Source organism: Corvus hawaiiensis, chromosome 6 (genome assembly GCF_020740725.1).
Source record: "Corvus hawaiiensis isolate bCorHaw1 chromosome 6, bCorHaw1.pri.cur, whole genome shotgun sequence".
NCBI classification, from domain to species: Eukaryota; Metazoa; Chordata; class Aves; order Passeriformes; family Corvidae; genus Corvus; species Corvus hawaiiensis.
In genome coordinates, this window is record NC_063218.1 from 22612231 (window position 1) to 22634315 (window position 22085).

General features: G+C 42.9%; 1 protein-coding gene across 1 annotated transcript; it reads left to right on the top strand.

Annotated features, from left to right (window-relative positions):
• The first annotated feature begins 8 nt into the window (after positions 1-8).
• Positions 9-7873, top strand: ZDHHC22 (zinc finger DHHC-type palmitoyltransferase 22). Its single transcript, XM_048308010.1, has 2 exons — positions 9-1467; positions 5686-7873. Exons 1-2 carry the CDS (start codon positions 909-911, stop codon positions 5949-5951), a joined length of 825 nt encoding a protein of 274 aa, XP_048163967.1. The 5' UTR covers positions 9-908; the 3' UTR covers positions 5952-7873.
• The last annotated feature ends 14212 nt before the right edge of the window (positions 7874-22085 follow it).

The following is a 22085-nucleotide window of genomic DNA, read 5'->3' on the forward strand; positions in this document are numbered from 1 at the left end:
CGGGGCCGAGGCGGGTCCGGGGCCGCCGGGGCTCTGCAGACACCGGCGCTGGGGAGTCCTTGGGGCTGCCGGCGTGGGTGTGCTCGGGGTGCCGGGGCAGCCACACCGCCACCCAGCTCGCTGCCCCGCCGCGTGTGGCCCCCCGGGCTATCCTGTGCCCTGACGATGCAGGCTGAGCCCCGGGGCCGGGGGTGCCCGCCCGTCCGGCGGGGATGCGTCGTGCCCGGGCAGAGCTGCGGCTGCAGCTGCGGGGCTGCCCCGGCTCGGTAGCCGAGCGCCGCAGGTTGCATCCGGACAGCACTTGACCAGCTGTTTTGTATATTTTCTAATTTCGTGCAGAACAGGGCAGCGGTCATAGAGGTAATCTGTAGATCCGTGGCTTTAAGGGATAAATTAGAGCATTGGATTTGATCCGTATTGCAGTGGATTAGAGCAACCTCTCCCCCCTCCCCTTCTCCTCCTCCCACCCCTCCTTTCCAATTCACTCCCCCCTCCTCCAGCACCACCTTTTTTCCTCTCATGCAATACCAAAACTGACCCTGCCTGGCAGAGAGACTCTGCTGGGCGAACAGAGCAGTGCTCACATCGCCAGCACACCGCGGAAGCCGCCTCTCCCCTTCCAGCCTCTGCAGCCCCTCCGGGGCACCGCTGCTGCAAGTTCCCCGGAGGCTGGCGCCGGGGCCGGGGTGTCTCCTCGGGGGACCGGGGAGCGGTCGCTGCCCACGGGCTGTCCCTTTGTCCCGGCCCGGCCGGGGCCGTGGGGCGGCGGCGAGGGAGAGCGGCCCCCGGAGGGCATTTCCCGAAGGCAGCGGGGCCGGGACCCGGCAGGAAATGGAAGGATGAAGTGTGCAGCCGGAGCGGTGATGTTCCTTCTCTCCTTGCTTTCCCCCGCAGGAACGTAATCCGCAATGCTTGTTCTCAGGTTGCTCAATGTTGTCGCTCCAGCCTACTTCTTGTGCATCTCCCTAGTGACCTTCGTCCTCCAGATCTTTGTCTTCATCCCCAGCATGTTCAGAGACCCTTCCACCACCCCACTTTTCTCGCCTGCTCTGCTGCATGGGGCCCTCTTCCTCTTCCTCTCAGCTAATGCCCTGGGCAACTACATCCTTGTGATCCAGAGCTCCCCCGAGGACTTGGGCAAGGACTTAAACTTGGGCAAAGGAGCCGAAATGGCAGACTGGCTGGATGGAAACAGGTCCCCTGGCTCAGCCTTACCCTGCACTCACTTCTGTAGACTGTGTGCCAGAGTCACCCAGAGGCATGACCACCACTGTTTCTTCACAGGGAACTGCATCGGGAGCAGGAACATGCGAAACTTCATCATGTTCTGCCTCTACACCTCCCTGGCTTGCCTTGACTCCCTGGTGGTAGGCATGGCTTACATTTCTGCTACACTTTCCATGTCCTTTGCGGACCCACTGGCCTTCCTCACTCTTCTGCCTCACTCCATCAGCCAATTCTTCTCAGGTAAGGACTTCTTGCTCAGAGGTGAGGAGCATGTTCCTCCTCCAGGGCTTCTGGGATGGGGGGACCTGATCTTCCTTGGATAGCTGTCTGTGTAGAGGTGTGGTATGGAAATGGGCAAGAGGGGCAATTGGCCTTCTTTGGAGGCTACAGCCAGCCTTCTCAAAAGGCTTCACCTGAAAAAGAAGCTGGGACCCACTCCAGGTTACAGCCATAGCCATATTCCTAATGCATTAGGCTCTAGAAATGCCCCATAACCAACTTGGTGGTGATGGAATAGGACTATCTGTTATGCAGAACATGTGTTGTAATTAGACAGAGGAGACAGATTTCACTGCAGGTATGGGGGATCTTTTGCCTGTCCTACAGGTTGAGGTGGGGGGTCTTGTATGTTTTTGTACCCTACAAATCTGCAAGTTCCCCATATCCCAGCAGGTATATCTTCATTCTCTTCAACCAGGTCCACTCACTCCCTTCACTGACACCCACCTCCTGCCTCCTGGCAGTGCAAACTTACTGAGATTTTTTCATCCTTCTAGCACAGGAGAATTGGGGTTCAGACAACAGAAACCAAGAAAGGAGTTAATGTGACACGATTAGGTACCTGTCTTGTGACCCCAGTCTGGGACACAAGTCCACAGAGAACCAGGGGAAATTCTCTGTGCTGCTCTTTGCAAAAGCTCCACACCAAAAGCAAATACCTCCTTCTCCTTGCCACCATTCCTCACCCATCTTTCTACTTCTTCCCCTTTCCCCTCTCTCCCTGCCTTTCCGTAAATCTCCACAACCCTTCTCCTTCCCTCTCTTGATTTTGCTCCCATAACTCATCCTCTGCTCTTGAAGAGCAAGAAGCCTTGCCTCTTCACCTTTCAACACACCCTCAAACTCTCCAGCCCCAACCCTTTCTCTGTCCAAATCCAAGAGTTAAACAGATCCTGACCTCAGAGAAGGGATTATGCAGACAGCCTAGACTGTTACTCTGCCCTGAGAGCGACTGCAGAAAATTGCCATTTCCCCCTTTGCAGCTCCTGCCTCACACACTTACATCAGCTTTTACTAGACTAAAATAGGTATCCCATATATTTTAGCTTTCGAGGTTCAGCTGAGCTCAGTAAGAAGGGAGTCTCTTTTGGCTAGTGCACTGTCAACATAAGTGTTGATTAAGATCTGAGTATGGAGACTCCAGTGCTGGGGATACAGGAGCCAGAGAGGCCCCAACTTGCTTTTCAGATTCCAGGCTGGGTTTGCAGGGTTGCCATCTGAAAACAAACAAATATCTCTCTATTTGGCAAATTAGCAGATTTGTCATGGTAATCACTGAGAGACAATAAACATGAAATCCTGCCATGACATTTTTATGGAATCATCTTTCCAGCTAGAAGAATTTTTGTAAATAATGTTGCATGAGCTTTACTAGCATTAAAAACACTGGGAATGGTTTTCCCCTGTGCCTAAGCTCTGCTCAGCACAGCAGTCTGGGAGGGGGAGCAGGGATGTGGGAGGAGATTATCAAGGAATTAGTTTTCTATGACTCTGAGGGCTCATGTGCACAGAGGTGGGTCCTGGCATATATTTGCTGAGACACCGAAGTGCCCCAGCTCTGGTGTCAGCAACTGTGGTGCCAAGACAGCATGTGCGCAGTGTTTGAGTGGGACACAATGGGTCTGGGTGCAGGGCTAAGAGCCAGAACACCCTTGAGAGGGTGCCTTGAGAGGCAGCAGCATCCAGCAGCTCCCACCAAACCTCTAGTTCTGCTAAGAAGAGAACTGCTGCCTCACACAGTAAGATACAGGCATGTGGTGTCTTGATTGCTTGGGAGGAAGGGCCTACTGGTTTCTACCAGCACGTTTAACCTCCATTTCAGGAAAGAAAAACACAGTCCTGAACAGTTACCTGGAAGGGTTGCTCACCCAGTATTTTTCAGCTAATGTAACTATTACTTAAGGGTTGTTGTATGATCCAAACAGAGAACTGTGATAGCAGGGAAGACACTTTATCTTTCTTCTTCTCCATCATGCCCACTGTACTGCAGAAGTAGTAAAGGAGGATGAAGGGTGAATCTGCTGGTCGGCAGGAAGTGTTCCCTGCTTTCATGCTGGGAAAGTTTTCAGCTGGCTCATTCTTCCCAGACTGTACTCAGGCATGGATTTCAGAATCGGATCCAAAGTCTATAACTGCAGCCTACAATACAGCTTTTCTGGCATGGATAATATATGGCAATATAAGCTTGAGATCACACTGGGTCACTTAGAGCAAAAAAGAATCTGAGACTAAAAGAGACTGTGGGGATGAGGGACAAATGGAGAGCACTACTGTAAACACATCAGATTGGACCCACAAAAGAAATCATAGAAAAAGCTTTATGTAGGTAACTGAAGAAAAAAATTTTAAAATCACGTGTCTTAACAGGATGGCTCAGAGAGGCTTAATATTTTCAAGGAGAAACAAGGGTAATTACTTCCTGGATGCTGAATTTCAGCAAGTCATATAAATAAAGCTTATAGCTGCCTTGCAAAGGGTCTAAAGAAAATGTCTCTCTCCATATCCCATCTCAGTATCAGCTGTAGGAAAGAACAAATATCTGTCACACTCTGGTCCAGTAAAAGAGGGACGGAGAATCCAATATTTGGCTCTGGGCTTCTTACCTGGTAGATTAAGTTATTCTGACAGAATTGGTATGAGGATTTGTCATTATCCTAAGGGGCTTGTTCTTCTCTTGCTGTGTTGCATACGGAGCCCACTGAGCTGAATGGGATCTAATAAGAAGGGAAAGATGACACTGCATTTAGGAAAAAAATGGAATGATTCCTGCGCCTTTTTCAAGTGAGGACAGTCTCTGAAAGCTTGAGGCTGTAGTCAGTGTCCTTACAAATTATCCTCAGAGGAGCTGGCCCCAATCTCTCACTTACAGCACTGCCAGGTGGAAAAGATGGGATTCACAGATTGCAAAACAGGAAGCAAGAGATGCATATCCAGTGACCCTTGTATCGAACTTAAAACCTGAAGCACCCATGTACGTCTTTTATGCAGTACACCTCTATTGTCCATGCAATCCCTGCTCTATCACTGTTGCTCTTGTGGGGCCCAAAGTCTTCCAGAGGAACAGAAGCATGTGAGAACTTTTTTATTTCTAAACCTTACAGGAACCAGTGAAAAGATATCAGACATTTGTACCAGTATTGACAAACATTTCATTTCCTTTGTGTAAATATGCCTGTGTGAAAATATGGGTGTTTAATAATATACCAGTAGACACAAAATATGTGCATAAACATCATATGGGCACACAGAGAATATTATATTAATGGGTTTAGATCTGCTTACACAGTGAAAGGTCACTCAGTGACACCTGCTGTTATACTAATATTTTCCAGAAGGAGTTCTAAAATCATTGTAGAGGAAAGGGCCTACAGAATATTTTTATTCAAATATATATTCATCATAAATATATACTAAAATCCCACCAGTTGAATTAGGAGCTTCAGACATTCCAAGTATTTTGTGTATTCTAGCAGCAGCTAATAAAAGGAATTTGGATTGTATTTCAGAAAGGTTTCTGTTTCTTTCTTGCACTCACATGAAAACTGCCTTGCCCCAAAGGTAGGAAAGTCATTATTGATTTATTTTTCTTTTTTAACATTTATATATATATATATATATGTATGTATGTATGTGTGTATATATATATATATATATACACACACACATACTCATATAGTAGAGATGGAGAAAAAGAGAGAAATCTCAAATATTTCTGCCTTGTGTTAATACAAACAGTAAAGCTTCTAGAAGGATCTACATGCTGTAGGATCCACTTTTCTTTTCAAAATCCTAGAAATCTTAGATTCAATGTGATGAGGGGGTAAATCCTTAAATAAATTAATCATGGTTCAAAATAGTGCTGGAGTCTTACAGATATGCTTTACTTCTGGCTGAATTTGTCCCTGTAATCTAGATCCTCACATTAACAGCAAAAGGAGAAGTGTACAGAGATCATTATCATTTTAGTATTTCCCCAGCAGGTCCATTGCATCAGACACTATGAAGGAAATAATTTAATATGGTTAGAGCAACCAGCCTGTTTTCTTCCTACCTCCCCACTTGTGGCCAGAGAAAACAGGTGGTTTGTTGGTTCCTGGGGCTGTGTTACACTGTATGTGAGGTGTGTTGTCTAAGCTCTTTCTTTTATTGTCCTCCCTCCCCACAACTCTTGGTTTGCAGGAGCTCTCCTTAGCTCTGAGATGTTTGTCATCCTCATGCTCTACCTCTGGCTTGGGATTGGACTGGCCTGCGCCGGCTTCTGCTGCCACCAGATGTTGCTGATCCTGCGTGGGCAGACACGCTACCAGGTGCGGAAAGGAATGGTGGTAAGAGCCCGGCCCTGGAGAGAGAACCTGCAAGAAGTCTTTGGCAAGAAGTGGCTGCTAGGACTTCTCATCCCTGTGCTGAACGTGGAGAGTAACTACCGTAGGCAGAAAGAGAAATAAAATCCCCGTGTGTGTGTGTGCATCCCACGCACAAAACACCTTCCCTGTTCTCTCCCACTGTCTCCTGGATCACTACAGAGCTGGGCTACTCCATCTCTCGGGATTGCAGCCGCTGTGGGAGGAAAGGATGGGCTATCAAACAGAATAAATTTAGCATATTAACATGGAAATCACAAACCATGTAGACGAGATACTGCAGCTTAGTAGTCACATCACTGCACCTGCATATGTGGCAACAGTCTTTGAACTAGCAGAAAAATTAGTCAGGCCCTCCTGTGGCTTCCTGTCTGAATCCTCCAGTCCCCAGCCCCATTAGTCACCCTATATAGTCTTAACAAACAGAAGCAGGAGCCTGGGCTGTTGTGGAAGACTGTAAAAATGGTGTCTAGTCCTAAGGAGGGTTTTGTGGGGTGCCTTTTTGGCTCTTACATACTTGAGGTAACTTCACATGGGAGCATCATTCCGGAAGTGTTTGGACAATGATCTCAGGTACATGGTGTGATTCTTGGGATTGTCACGTGTAGGGCAAAGAGCTGGATTTCAATGATCCTTGTAGGTCCTTTCCATCTAAAGATATGATTCTTGATTCACTGAATACTGAGAAGCCCTTAATGACAGAACTGCAATGCAATCAAGCTGTCCTAGGAACAGGCTATGAACATGGTTAATGTATCAGGTAAATCTTCTCTCCACAGGCTAGAAAATCAGGAGGAAAACAAAAAGAAATTGACAATTTCTCATTTCTGTTCTTGATCTGTTCCCTACACAATGATAGGTCAAGACTGTTGCTCTGCTACTTATTTGTAGCAGTCCTTTGTCCAGTGACAGAGTCCAGGCAAAGCTGCCCTTCTGACAGGGAGCAGCAAGCAGATAAATCACGATCAGATGGAGGGACAAGGAGAGGAAACCACAAAGGTGAAGGAAAATGCTGTGTTTGAGAAGCCGTGTGATGAGGCAGATTATGCATACCTGTGAGAGAGACAGAAGGAATGTGGCCATACAGCAAACAGTTGGGAGGGTGCCAAGAGCATTGCTGCTGTGTCAGGGCCCTGATGCATCACCCTCTCACAGGGGACACCTGCACCATTAATGCTGTGAAGAGTTCAAAATCCCAGAAGACAGGGAGGTTTTCCAGCCCATAAGGGCACTTCATTTTGCACTAAAACAAACAGAAAAATGTTTTTCTCAGACGTCCCTGCCACACTTTTAGTTAGAGGCTCTCCAGGGCAATTCCCTCTCGCATTGCTGCAGAGGGGTAAATTTATCCATGCTATACCTCCATTAAGGATCTTAATAGAATTACTACAGGGATTAATCAACTTAATGTGTCAGTTGTTTTTTAGCTGCAGCAACAGCCCATTAGATCAGTGCTGAGATCCTATGCTTATAGATGCCTTAAGAAAGGATACCGTGACATCTCTACCAGGATCATAGCACTGGATTTCCCAGCAGCTGCAATGAGAAGCCTCTGTTTTGGCAAACTGCATCAGCTTATGTGGGCTGGATAGGAATCCATTGCTTCTCTTTAATAGGCTGGGGAGTATGCTGACAAGCCGTGAAAAATGTTATTTCTTCCTCAGAAATGCTCTTGGTGCGTTCCTGGTAGTGGAATGCACCTTGCTTTCATCCTTGCTTTTCTCACAAGGCAGAATGGAGGCACTTGTTCCTACAGGCTTTGTAACCGTCTTTGACCGCTTTACACTTGAATACACATTTGAATCAATAACAAACAAAGTCTATTGTGATGAGCAGAGTAACCTTGAAAATATACTGGAAAAGCCCTTAGCTGGATAACTACAAAACATGGAGGATATACATCCTTCCACACTGTGTGTGTTCACATGAACACACCATTGTTTCCCTGTGTAATATGCTGTATTTTCTCTAACAGTGAACAATAAAAGGTGTTCTGATTTTTTAAATGAGCTGTAGTGTGCTTTTTGACAGTTAGCTGTCATTAGCTGTCTCTGTACATTTGTTACAGCATACACACAAATGTGTCAAAGGAAGAAATTAGGATTTGTTTATTGGCTTTGCCAATAATTCATCCTGTGATTTTTGACAAGTCCTTTCATCCTCTCTACTTTAATGTAATGACCAATCTAAAAATGCATCTAATAACCAATTTGCAGACCCATTCCAATTTCTATTTATAAATTACACTACCAAATTCATAGCTTGTCAACTCAAAGCTATGGGAAAATTAAGCTATTATCATCACTCACAAACAGCATCTCAACATAATTTATTCCTTCCTGGCAAATGGTGTCAAGGTGAGCAGACAGTCACCTAGACACTGGAATGAGAGCCAGAGTCTCATGCCATACACTTTGCTTTGGAAGGATGGTTCTTACTCCACAGACTTGCTGATCCAGCTTCTCCACTTTTGTAGACTTAAAGACAACAGACTTTCGAAATTTCAGCCAGAAGCTACCTCCCACCAGCAGAAATTATGGTTTGACATCTTTGCCCCCTGCTTTTGGCTTTTGAGGGACACTGCAGTCTCGGGCAGCTCATGGCACTTGGCACCTGCTGCCACAATGCCTCGGACTGTAAAGCTCCTTAGGGCTGCACACTGAGAAGGGCAGAAAACTCAGAGTTTCAATGAGCCACTCTGCAAGGACAGAATTCATCCAGTACAAGTAAACATAAACAACATTAGTTGCCCATGAAGCCTGTTGCCTCTTCCCATCAGGGCTGGATTATGTCTAGATAATGGGTTACAGCTGTCTGCCCTCACCACAAAATTTCAGTCTTTGCAGAAGCACAGATAGATCCCAGTTTGAGTCACTGCAGCACAATCACGCACAACTATTCTTCCTGTCAGACACCTGTGTTCCTGGCTGGAAATTGCTGCATCACCATTTTATGTAGCTAAGTGGTTCATTTGCAGCAAACTACCGGGTTTCAGCAGTTGTGGGGGACTTTCAGATGGATACAGCCTTTATAGTTACAACCCTCTGGGATGGAAAGAGCTATAAAAATGTAACATTAGACTGACCCTGTATATTGGCTTAATTCTCTGCTCTTTCCCAAGTGTGCAGACTGCCCTGTTTGGGGTAGTGGTTCTGCAGGAACAGTTAAGGGTATTTTTTTAGTCAGCTGCCCTGACATCGCTTCCTTGTCATACCTTTCTATACTTACAGAAATCCTTGGCAAGAAAATGTAACAGGGCTCAACAACTGTGAACAGAACCTTTGCTCTTAGCTATGATTTAGTAAATGAAGGCTGAGCTCAATGGCAATGTCACAAATTCTAAATCTGTTCAATGGCTCTAAAGTTTTCTAAGGATAAATAATAAAAGCTTCTCATCTTCTGTGCTTAAAGAGTCATTACTTACTATTTGCATTTCATTACATAGCAGCTGCAATAGCAAATATATTTTGGAACATGATTTCTTGTGGCAATGTCTAAATACTCGCAAAGGTTTTAAAAATAAAGCACTTAGGCTTCTCTGGCTTTGGAAAATCAGATGACCACCAGATTTCTTCTCTGGTAATACTAGTGGCTGAAGTAAAAGCTCCCTGTTGCTAAAGACCTTGCACAGAAACCACAGACTTTTGCTTAGTGGGTTGTCTATTTTAAGTGTGACTATCCGAAAAAATGGTGTCACCTCTAAGGTCTCAGAAGTCTTTACAATGGCAGTATAGAGGAAATTAGCAGATGCAACTCTGAAGTAAACCAGAAGTCTGTTCTTATGTATAGTAAGAATCTCATACAAAGTAAGTAGTAGACGGTGTTCCTCTTCATACTGCACTCCTGGGCAGCCCTGAAGGCCTGCATGCCAAAAGGTCTTCATTAGATATCCTCAGAGGATACAGAGTTAAAACATAAAAGTCTCAAGTAATAAGGCACAGGGAACATAGGAGAAAAGATGACATGAAATAGCATTTATCTTAAGAAATAGCCAACTCAAGGGAGATGATCACAGTCTAAAAATACTTTCAAGGAGACAGACCAAATGAATGAGAAGACTCATTAACTGTAAGGATATAGCTGGAGGAGGACAAGCAGTCCTGGACTGAAAGAAAAGCTGAGGTCGAGAGCAATCAGAGAAAGTGGCCCCAGTGAGAGCAGAAGTGATTTGATGTGCATAGGCATGAGGAGAGCCATCGGGAAGTATGAGGTATGACAACAGAATTCAAGTTAACTTCATTGATTGTTGGCTGAATGGACACAAAGAAAGTTAACAAAACTCATTGCTAATCACTTTCTGCTCAAAAAACCTCAAAGCCCCAGCAGAGCCAAAAGGGTTTTTTTCTCTTGAACAGCAAATTAATGTTACAAGAAGGACATGCATGGATAGAAACCATAAGCAGCAACAGCAGAGTCCATATAGTTCTCTTTGAGTTATTTAAAGACCAGCCAGAACTATCACAGTTGGAGTAAAGCAATGACCTACTTGTCCAATACAAATATAGGGAGAAGAAAATTTAAACCTATGTGGAGTCTCGGTGTCCTGTTAGATATTTAAATCTATGGAAACGTCAGACAACTTAACAAACAGCAAGATGGTCTCTAATAATGAGATGTCCACATGTGGGATTTTTGCTTTTCCAGCTCTTTTCCAGAAAGCCTGGGGAATAAAGAATCCTTGGAGATTACACCAAAAGTCAGCAAACATGGACCAAAGAGTGCTTCAGTCCTCTTATGGAGACATCCTGGCAGCAGCTTTGTCTTTATTATACCAAAGAGCTTTTAGCATTGGTTGTCCTATGGCAAGTGATGTCAGAGCTCCAGCACGCCAGTGCCATGTCTCTTAAGGTTTTTAGAGCCAGATTTTCTAGTCTCCCCAGATGTTTACAAATAAAAGTACCACTGTGTAGTGGGTTGATCCTGGCTGGACACCGGGCACCCACCAAAACCCCTCTATTACTCCCCTCTGCATCTGGACAGGGGAGAGAAAATATAACTAAGGAAGGGTTCATGGGTTGAGATAAAGACCGGGAGAGATCACTCACCAAATACCATCTCAGGTAAAAGAGATTTGAATTGGGGATATGAATTGAATTTATTACTAACAATATCAGAGCAGGATAATAAGAAGTAAAATAAATCTTAAAAATACCTTCTCCCCACCCCTCTCTCCTCTCCTTCCTGAAGTCTACCTCTTCTCCCCCAGAGCGGTGCAGGGAGATGGGGAATGGGTGTTATGGTCAGCTCATCAGATTGTTTCTGCTGCCAATCGGGGAGAGGAGTCCCTCCCCTGCTCCAGTGTGGGGTTCCTCTCACGGGATACAATCCTCCACAAACTTCTCCAACATGAGTCCATTCCATGGGCAACAGTCTCCATTAACTGCTGCAACATGGGTCACTCTTCCATGGGGTACAGTCCTTTAGGCACAGTCTGCTACGGCATGGGTCCCCACAGGGTTACAAGTCCTGCCAGCAAACCTGCTCCAGTGTGGGCTCCTCTCTCCATGGGTCTGCAGGTCCCTGCCAGGATCCTGTTCCAGCACAGGCCTCGCATGGGTTCAGAGCCTTCTCTCAGGCATCCACCTGCTCTGGTGTGGGTCTCTGCCACGGGCTGAAGGTGGATCTCTGTACCCCTGTGGTCCTCTATGGGCTGCAGGTTGACAGCTGCCTCACCACAGTCTTCACCACAGGCTACAGGGGAATCTTGACTCCGGCACCTGGAACACTTCCTTCCTCTCCTCCACTCGGTGTCCCGCAGAATTATTCCTGTCACGTATTTTCACCCCACACTTCTCTGGCTGCAAGTACATCTGCTCAACAACCTTTGTTTTCTTCTTAAATACATTATCACAGAGGTGTTACTATAATTCCTGATTGGCTCAGCCTTGGTCAGCAGCACATCTGTCTTGGAACCACCTGGCATTGACTCTGCTGGACAGGGAGGAAGCTTCCAGCAGTTTCTCACAGAAGCCACCCACTAGCCTCCCCACTACCAAAACCTGGCCATGCAGACTCAACATACAGTGTCATACACTGTTTGCATACTGCCTCCTTTAACATGTTGTCAGTCACCTTAATAGAAGTTCCAGAGCTGCTATCAATTAAAAATAAATGGAGCATGTTGATCATTTACTTCACAAGAGGCAAGGCAGGGGATGGCAATAGCAAGCTCTGTGTGCCAAAGTTTCATTTGTCTGCTACAGATTTTACTGTATATCCAACAGCTTAGGGGAATGCACAGCCTCTGGCCTGTATTTCAGCTCTTTTACTCAGTCTGTCTTTACCACTAGTCATTCCAAAATTATTATGCCTAACTGGAAGATTTTCATTAGCTGTCAGGTCAGTCTTTTAGCTGCTTGTGTTGGACAAGAAGAGATGAAGACCTGAACCTATGTATCATCAGACTCATGAAAGTACAATAGATTGGTTTGTCATCACAATACCCTTAATAATCTTATATATTCACTGGGCAATGGAGTTAACACAGTGGACCCACCCAAGAGTCCGTACGAGTTAACAAGCAACTGCTGAATGCAGCCTTGTCACAGAGACTATTATCAAGGAATTATGTTATCATCCAGAACTGCTTGAGACTAGAGAGGAGCTTTATGGTCAGTGACAGGAAAAAAGGAGACAGATCATCTGGAACTCCTAATGGTTTATAACTGCCAGGAGGGAACACTTGACCAGTACAACAGAAGCAATCTTTGTAGGTCTAAACATGAACTGCCAAAGTCAAACAGTCCCACAAAGTCCAGATGCTATGAAAGCTACTTTGAGAAAAAACTTCAGCATAGCATTACCTAAAGGAAAAAGTGATTCACTAATTAAGAATTCCCAAGAACCCAGTGTTAAGATCAATGTTTTGAGTCCTTCGAGACTTGGAGAGCCCGTCCCTCTACTGACAACTTTCAAGAATCAGTTCTTTATTAAAGTCCACTGAGTTTGATACTTAAAGCTGTCACTAGATGTTCTGCCAAAACATCCCATGCTATATTGAGTGGTTTACTCAATACTGAAGACCAACATAGGTCATCCCAGTAGCAGCCATTGATACTATGATTTTCTTCTCCAGGGAACACCTGTAACAGTCAATGGGATGGATTTGTCTGAGAAAACCTTGATTAACCAAGCAATTTATTACACTACAGAAAACTTGACTGAGATTATTATTGTCAAGAGAAATAATTTTTCTCTTCAAGCCACAGTACAGGTATGAAATAAATCTTCTGGACTGATCTATCAGCAGTATGCACTAGAAGTAGTATGCACCAGACCGCAATTTACTGACAACTCTTGCTGTCTTCCTTTATGCTTCCATTGTCACTAACCATCCAAGGAAATAAGTCAATTTGTGAATATGAAGCTACTGAAGAAGCCTAAGAAAGCAAAATGTGGCAACACAATTCTACCTATGTATCAGCTATACTGTTTATAGAGACTTAAAATCCCTTTTAAAGCTCTGGAAACAAAGCTCCAAAAAACATAATAATTTCATGCCGGGAGAAAAGGTGAAATTTCAAATCAAACTCTGAGACCCAGTTTCTGTCTATCAGAACTGGAGTGTTTTCCAGGTGTGTGGATTCACCTCACAATCACCTCATATCATTCCATTGCTTCAGGATAGACAGGCATGTCAGAAATTTGACTGTATAACCAATGCAGCTGGAGGCACAGCCAGCCTAGGCAGAGCCAATGCCTGCTGCAGGAGATGCCATCAGCTCAGAAAAAACTATCCAGGCTGTCAACAGGGCACTAGAAGCCCCCTAGTTCAGGTAAGTGTTACAGCGGGGATTCTGTAACACAATGCACCAAACCAGGAGTCCCGTGGAAAGGAAATATATATGAACAGATTCTTGATAGCTGTTTCAGAGAGATGTTTATTTCTCCAGCCGCATGGCCGGAGCTCTGCCCAGGAACTGTTCCAGTCACCGGACCAAGGGTCCTTCTGCCCGCGCAGGGGAACACAAACCAACCAATGGGAACGAGGCTGACCAGGGACAGGGAAACCCTGTGCCTCCCCTCAGGGCCCCCCTCCCAGGGCTACATGGCAGGGGGAGGAGACCCCAACAGATAAGGATCTTTCCTGTAGGACAGAAGCTTCCTATCGGATCCAGCTACATCAGTCTGCAGGCCAACACCACATTTCTCCCCTTGACCATCTCTTTTTGACTCTGCATACAGACTACTCCTCATGAACTAATTTGGCCAAAACTTGTCCAGCATCATCCAATCAGCTATTAGCATGTTCTGTGAAAGGATGAATTTCAGCAGGGGCTTATTAGGATATGTATTATATTGATGGGAAAAGAGAAGGATAGTGTGAAATACATGAAGGAGCGTGCCAACCCAGCCTGCAAATTATACCATGAAGGACAAAGTGAGATGAGCCTGCAGAATAAGATGGCAGCATTTTAGACTGCATGTGGACTTGAAGCAAAAAATTACAATAAACCTTTTCCATAGTTCTGTAATGCAGAATGAAATGGAATATTATATTCAGCTTTGCCTTTATTAGTCAATCAGATGGAGTTCAAAGAAAAGACATAAGTGATTAAGAAGCTGAGAAATGGATTTGTAAGATTTAAAAAATTGTCATATTTATCTAGCTCAGGAAACTACAACTAAAGTGGATGTAAGGAAAATGTGGTAACCACCCATGTATTTTGGAGGGTGGGAAAAATAATCAATGTTGGACAAACAAGCATCAACTGGAAACAGCGTTCAGTTTAAGAAAAGGAAATTATATGTTAACATTTCAGGAAATACTTCCAAACAGTTCTTCCACTGTCAGCTTTTGGAATAAACTTAGGTTGGAGAAGCTGAAATCTTGGAATCTAGGGAGCTACAGAATGAAGAGGGTAAAGAACAGTGAATAGGGAAGTGCCTGCTGTTGCTGGAAAAATAAATAATAATAGTGGGAAAAATAAATCAGAGAAGCTTCCACTTTTTACCTAGACAGTTGTTCAAGCTTAATCCAATAGGAGCTATCCTTTTCTATTCTGCGTTTCACTTCTTACCATCTCGTCTGGGTTCAAAATATTTATTAGCACCAGTGCAAATTTATTTAATAAAAGTAACATGAAACAGAAATAGTTGTGTAAATAAAGTTATATATAGGTGATATGTGTTGAAAGATGCAAAAACCAGTGTTTTGGTCTTCTTTTCATAAGTATGGTATAGAGCTTGATTCCCACATGGCTTCTGTTTGTAAATGCATCAGCAATGATTGAGAGTAGGCCAACAATATCACAATGTTATATTCCTAAAGTAGGTTTCTAACACTGTCCCTGCCCAGCTCCGTGGGGTCCCGCGTGCCCCCACAGCAGCACGGGTGGGTTCAGTGTTACAGTCGGTAGAAAGAGCTGAGAAGGGCATTTGCGTGCGTTCCCGCAGGACCATTTAATCCTGCAACGCTGTCGAAGGTTGCAGAGGCAAATAGGAACGTGACCCCAAAATTCACAGTTTTATCCGGGGGCGGGGAAAAGGCAGCACCAGGGAACGGGGACCAATGGGGAAGCTCTGGGGGAGTGACGAGGGGCAGAGGCTGACAGGCAACCCGGGAATCCAAACTGGGGTAGATGAACATAACAGACCAATGCAGCCTGGGAGAAGCCTTTCTGGTCGTAAGAACGAACGAACTTTACGTACGAACGTAAAGTGGTTCTTGTGGCACTAGGGACTTGTCTTACTGAAAACTCTCTCTGTCCCTTGTCATGTATGTTCACAGGCCACCACAGTTTTTGTTCGATGATGACTTATGGTGTTATTTCTCAGAATTTCAATAGGACTAAGAGATACCCAAGCTGCTTATGTTTATACCCTTTTTCATACTTTAAGGGACTGTCAGAATGACCTCTCTGTGTCTGTGCAAACTGAAGAAAACGTATTTCTATTTGACTTTTTTTTAACCTTGAAATGAACAGTTAGGTATGTTAACTTCCCATAACACAGCTTTCAGATGGTTTGGAAAAATGCTACCAGCTAAGAACTTTGGTAATGTCAAGACCCTCAAATAGAGCAGCTACATAAACACATGCAAACTGAGATGTCATAAAAGATTTAAGACCACTTTTGAATTCTGACATAATTTGAAGACAGTCTTTCTTTTTCTTCTTTACTCTTGCTCCTTTTCCCCCTCCTTCAAGATAATACATGGAAAGATTTGTGATAAAACACAGCAGGTCATATAGAAAAGACTTACATGGAAGAACTGGGAGACCTTTACAATATGTGGGAAATACCAAAGAGGAGAAAGCAGACATTTCATTAGCTCAGCTATTATTATTTATAAGTCAACTAGAATGACCTTTTATACTTGTTTGATAAAATTTACTTACTGAAACCCCAGTGGAAATGTGTCCAATTCATAATTTAGATTTCCAGCAAAAGCCTAAAATTAAAGTTCATATTTAAGTGGAAGTGTTAAGAGGTTGTACAGATTTTCACTCCCCACAGGAAGTCCCTGAGGCATAAGAAACATTTATCTGGTGGTCAGAAGTCTCCAGCACTACATCAGAAAAAGTAATGATTTTGCAGCTAACTAGCCAAATGTCAAGTCTTTTAACAAATGTGACTCAATCATCTGGGTTATATAGGTGCACAAATGGCAAGACTGTGCCCCCTGAAGATTCTTCAAGGCATACAAAAATTCCACTCACTAATGCATTGCTATAGATTAGAAGCCATATGACATTACTTCAAAAATTTACACTGTCTCAAAAGTCAGTACTTAAAAGTCCTGATCCTTTTAACCTTGGGTTCTGACAAATCCCAGCATCTCTCCAACAAAATAGTGCAAACTATGTAAACCCATGCGAGCAAGCAGGACAGAAGCTTCATGGATGAAGACAATAATGAAAACACTCAGTCCTACAAGTAGCAGAGAACTGCAGCTCAGTCCAGGAAAAAAAGATTTGAGTATATTAGCTTCTAGCATGGACAGAATCCCATGACTGCAGCTGCACTACTCACACCCTTCATTTTACTCATGTGTTTTGCAGGTATGTTGGTTAGACTGCAGTACTCAACGTCTTCCAGGAGTGCACTGAAAGCATTTTTCTGATTTCAAATATTGTGCCTTTTTAGACAGAATAATGTGACATCTCCCAAGTCTCCAGGCTTTTGACCCCAGTTTCATATGTTGCATTATTACAGTTACATGAAGAGATTTACATGCTGGAAAGGAAAATTACATGCATGGGCACAAATTAATACATGAGCGGGGCACAACAGATGTCTGTTTACACCACAAGAGGGTTTTTTAGTGTCTGCAACACAGCCAGCTAGCACTCTATCCATTCCTCTAGCCTTATCAACCTTGAGATATTTATAAAAGTTTCCTGGATAGGCATAGCAGTAGAGATTTTAGTCAGCTACATTTTTTCCTTTCAGTTTTCGAAACCATAAGAAAACAGTCCCTATACTCACTTGTGGAATTACATTAGGGAAATTAACCCAGTGAGTATGTAGTTTAATCTATTAACATGAAAGAAAATGTAGGTTAGTATAACCACACAAATGCTCAGCCTTTAGAAAATCTAGCACCAGAACCATGACAGCCCACAGCCATGACTTGTTGTTCCAATTCTTATACAAGAAGCTTGAAGCACTTTATAATAGGGAACAAGTTATGCTTTTCTCATTTTACAGCTGAGAAGATCAAAGTGCCTTCTACAAGGGGAAACAAGAAACTGAGCCTGGGGCCATCTCAATTCCAACCATATGTCATTGTTTGAATTATTTCATGCAGCAGTAGCAATGCCAGTGCCAAGTGCTTTTGAGGTGGGTGTGATTTGTGGGATTAAAGCAACAAATTTAAGCCTACAGCGTATTTTTTGGCTGGAGGAGAGGAGGGAACACTCAATGAAAGCAGCAAGTTAGTTCCTCTTCACCACCAAGATACATTTCAGTTTATACATCTAAATCAAACGGTGAAAAAAAATCTCTGTGTTTAAAAACATTTTTAAAAAGAAACCTGGAAAACTGGTCTACTGTGTGGACAGCTACCTTAAAATCTATTTTCACACATCTGTGAGAAAAATCTTTGGTAACACTGATGTTCAGTGTTCTTTTCCTTTCCTTTGCCTTTGTTCTTTCTCCTTTACTAACAGCTGTCACCTACTTATGGCAATAATTTTGTGGAATTTACTTCATCTTTTTCAATTTTCTTCACGTCAAATTGCCAAGATTTTAGGTGTCAGCCATATGGCAACCAGTCCCTCACTCAAAGTTCTCTTATTTTATCTTCTACCTGATGTGACAATTTAAGACTATAGAAAAGCAATGGAAAATTACAGTGCATTGACAACAGCATGCGATTTAAAACAAATACTTTCTCATGCCAAGGAAATACTGAACATTAATAGTAATCACTGAAGTAAGACTGAGAGCTGATGCTACACATCATAAATATCACATTTTCATTGAGATGTTTTTTGAATTAATTAGAAAGAGACCATGGCAAATCTCAAAATAAGGAAGAAGTCCAAAAGTATATGTTAGACATGTCAGTGCTAATGGCACTTGTAGGACATTAAGTGTGAACACAATTGCCAGTATCAATTTCATGCTGTTTTGTGTGCTTAGGTTAGAGAAGTTCTCATCTGGAGCTTGGGTGCCATGGAAATGTACGAAGATCCAAGAACTGAGTGCTGCTATACTTGTTCTCATCCCAAACAGAAAACGATCTCAGGCAAATTGGGACTTATTTTTAGTCATATTTATATTTTGAAGGGAGATAAAATGGATACAGTAGCCCATTTACTGAAAAATGATGTGTTAAGGACTGATCTTGGATCAGAACAGGGTGTGATAAAGAAATAAGAAAAGCATGCCAAAAGATAAACTAAGCTGTGGAGAACAATGGAGTGTTTTCCTCCCTTCCCCATACTAATATGAGAGGTAGGCAGTGGCTTGTTATTGCTATTGTCATTATATTTTATGAAATAGTGAATCTCTGCATGGCTACTGAGCACTTGGTTGTCACTGAGCTGACTGCCAGAGCAGTGAGATGAAGCAAGAATGTGAGCATTCCTCTGAGGCGTTCTTCTGCAGATAAACAGATGTTATAATCTGGAAACAGAAGTGGTATCAAGGCATCACTTGCCCCCTGGAAGAGAAGGCATCCATCTCCTTCCACTCACCCAACAAAGCTCACTGATACGCACTTCACATCAGACGGCTGTAGTGTCTCAGGCTGGTAGGTGCTGGAGAAGCAGTGGAATTTGAAAAAAAAGCAAGCCTCAGAAACTGCAATTATCCTTCCCATAACTTTGCTGGCTCCAGGATCCAGCAGAGGCCGTGTATCATTCTGTTTCTCCTAACACCACTGTTTTAAGTTTGGCTGTGGAAAAAAATGAATGGGCTAACAATTTTAACATGCAGGCAAGTTTGACCTTTGCATCCCAGCCTTTCAAAGAAATAGAGCCTTTGACTTTGGCCACGAGGTGGGTGTTCAGACCGCCCAGCTTGTTTCTGAACTGCTAGAAGGTAGTCAGGGCCATTGGTTTATCTGTGCACCAACATATCATTCTCAGTGACAACGTCTGTCTTAACTACAGTCTCTCAACGGTCTCTACCCAAACGCTGCTATTGCACAGAACCAGGAGCACTACAGCAACAGACCTCAGTACAGTTACTTGCCCTGCTCTGTCCCAGTTTGGGTTGGCTGCAGCTCCCATTATACATGTGGAGGCGTTCCACTATTTAGATAATTACCATCAAGCTCAAACTTTCATCCTTGCACAATCAGTTGCAATCAAATGTTTTGGATACTTCCTGGCCATTTATCACATAATTAATCTCAGCAACCCACTTTCAGAATGTTCTCGAAAAGCATTAATGTGTAAGTGTTCTGCAAGCATGGTTAGTGACAGGATGTTGAACAGGGAGAACCAATTTCACTTTGATATAGACTATCCTATTCTGACTCCTGAGCATGTTTGGATATGTATAACATTATCATTTGCATGGGAGACAATACTTAGCAAGAACACAAAACAACAGGCATTGCTAACATTCACCCCGTGTAAAACAGCTTTCCTACTGCCCACTCGTATTTCACACTTTGCACACTAAACACTGCCCATTTCACAAAACTGTCACTGCACTGAACTCTGCCTCTGGCAAATGTAGAACAAGACCTATCCAGCACCATGATGTTTTGTGCCAAACAAAACCCGTATTTATTTTTTTTTAAAGTACAATTTTTAGGGTGAAAAAACTGTATTTGTACTCACTCAGCCAGTGATTTTCTCAGGAGATGCTCTTTCATCCTCACTTGGGATCTCTCTATTGGTCTCCTCTGCCATTGCAAACAACTGAGCAGTTCTGACTGTCTATGTAGGCATCTGCTTCTTCAGCATGAGGTGGTAGAACCACTCATCAAAGTTGGGGTCCTGTTTCTCGTACAGGCAACCCAAACCAATCCAGGTGAAGGACATGAAGGTTTACCTCATTTCTTTAGAGAAATAACATCATCTGCCTTTCCCACAGTCCAGACTATTTCCAGAGTGCTTGAGATTCACTGAAAAATGAATGCTATGACGAACACTGAAAAACACTTAAACTTTCAGCCAAAAGATTTCTTCATTTTCAAAAAAACCACCTGAGTTTTCCATTGAAAACATATGCATTTTTCAAACAGTCCTGTCTGCTAAAAAACAGTAAGGATTGGTTTTCTGTTATTGGATTTCTTAGTCCTGGCCTAAGTACTTGGCCTAAAAATAAAATCCATACTACTGCTATGGAAAAAAAGTAAGATTGTGTTAAGTGAGCATGGTAAGAAGCATTTCACTTCCAATTAACTAAATTAATTTAATCACAATAAGAACATGAAGAAAACAATTAAGAACTTAATGAAACTCCTCTTTTGGCCCTGGAAAGTCCATTTCCTCCATTTCTTAATATGTATGAGATGCAGAAGAAATCTTTGCTGGCAGAGCTTCAGTTCAAAATAAAAATTATAATGCTGCAGTGCACAATGGCAAAAGCAATTCAAAAAAATTCCTGTTGAGCGATTAGAAAAAAGATGTATTATGCCTCTCAGATCATAACAGTAGCTTGATTTCCACTTCAAAAAGTAATTCAGAACATTTCAAACAACACTTATTACGAATTTTAAATTCAGCAAGTCTGAATAAGTTGTGACTAAAAATTTCACGGAGTTTATCAAGAAGCTCTCTGGACTACCAATACTATTTAAATGAATTTCATACTACTAGGAAAGATTTCAGAGGACTGAGGTGAGGAAAGAACTAATAGAGCATCAGCTTTTCCTTGAGTAGGTAGACTGATTTAAGTTGACACAGCAGGACAATGGAAAGCAAAATAATGGAATAACCCATAATTTTTGATTATTCCAGGACATAGAAAGCAAAACTAATTGAAATTACTGAAGCTTCTAAGAAATAGAGCTGGTCAGATAAAACTGACTCCTTATATTGATCAGCTAGAATTAAAAATTGGTTGAAGACAAAGCCAACACACATGTAGTATTTATACTACTGAGGGGCATTTAAAAGTGTGCCACATGCAGACTGAAGCTGGATTTATACAAAATTAACTGGTTGGTATGAAATACATTGCAACTATGGTTTCTGAATTGTATACAGACATCCATTAAGCAAAATCTTCTTATTCTTATTTTAAAAATTGGTTCTTTACTATAACATTATTTAATATTTTCAGTAATTGAAATACAAGATAAAATTACCTTTAAAATCTCATCTAAAGATGAAAATGTCTCAAAGGACAGAAGCAGAGAAAACTAATGAATACAATTGGCCACTTCCTAAAACCAGATTGCTTTGTTTTCTGGCTGCAAACTGCATTCAAAGGAATGTGGAAACACACAGGCACAGGGATTCACCAACCACGGAAGCAACAGGCACAGGGATTATTTAGACTTCCAATCGGATGTCATGACCAAGACTCCTATAAAAATGAAGTAGAACAGCAGCAGGGAGAGTGAATATTGTGCAATTCTTTCAGCAGTCCTGTTTTGCTATTAGTGTTCCAATTAAAAATGCATTTATTTTAAAGGATCCAAAAAAGAGTGCCACAGACAAAGAGGATCCAAAAGGCTTGAGTCTATTTACTTATTTTAAAAATGAAAGCTGAAGAGTGACTTGTTCAGTTTGCAAATGCCTACAATGAAAACAGCAATGTCACAGCATGCACTTTAGTTTAGCAGACAACAGACAAAAGATCTGACAG

What these genes read in the sequence shown, in the direction of transcription:
- ZDHHC22 (XM_048308010.1), top strand. Translation starts at nt 909, where the DNA reads ATGCTTGTTCTCAGGTTGCTCAATGTTGTCGCTCCAGCCTACTTCTTG. An exon ending in CATCAGCCAATTCTTCTCAG is followed by an intron (nt 1,468 to 5,685) that starts GTAAGGACTTCT and finishes CTTGGTTTGCAG; the next exon opens with GAGCTCTCCTTAGCTCTGAG.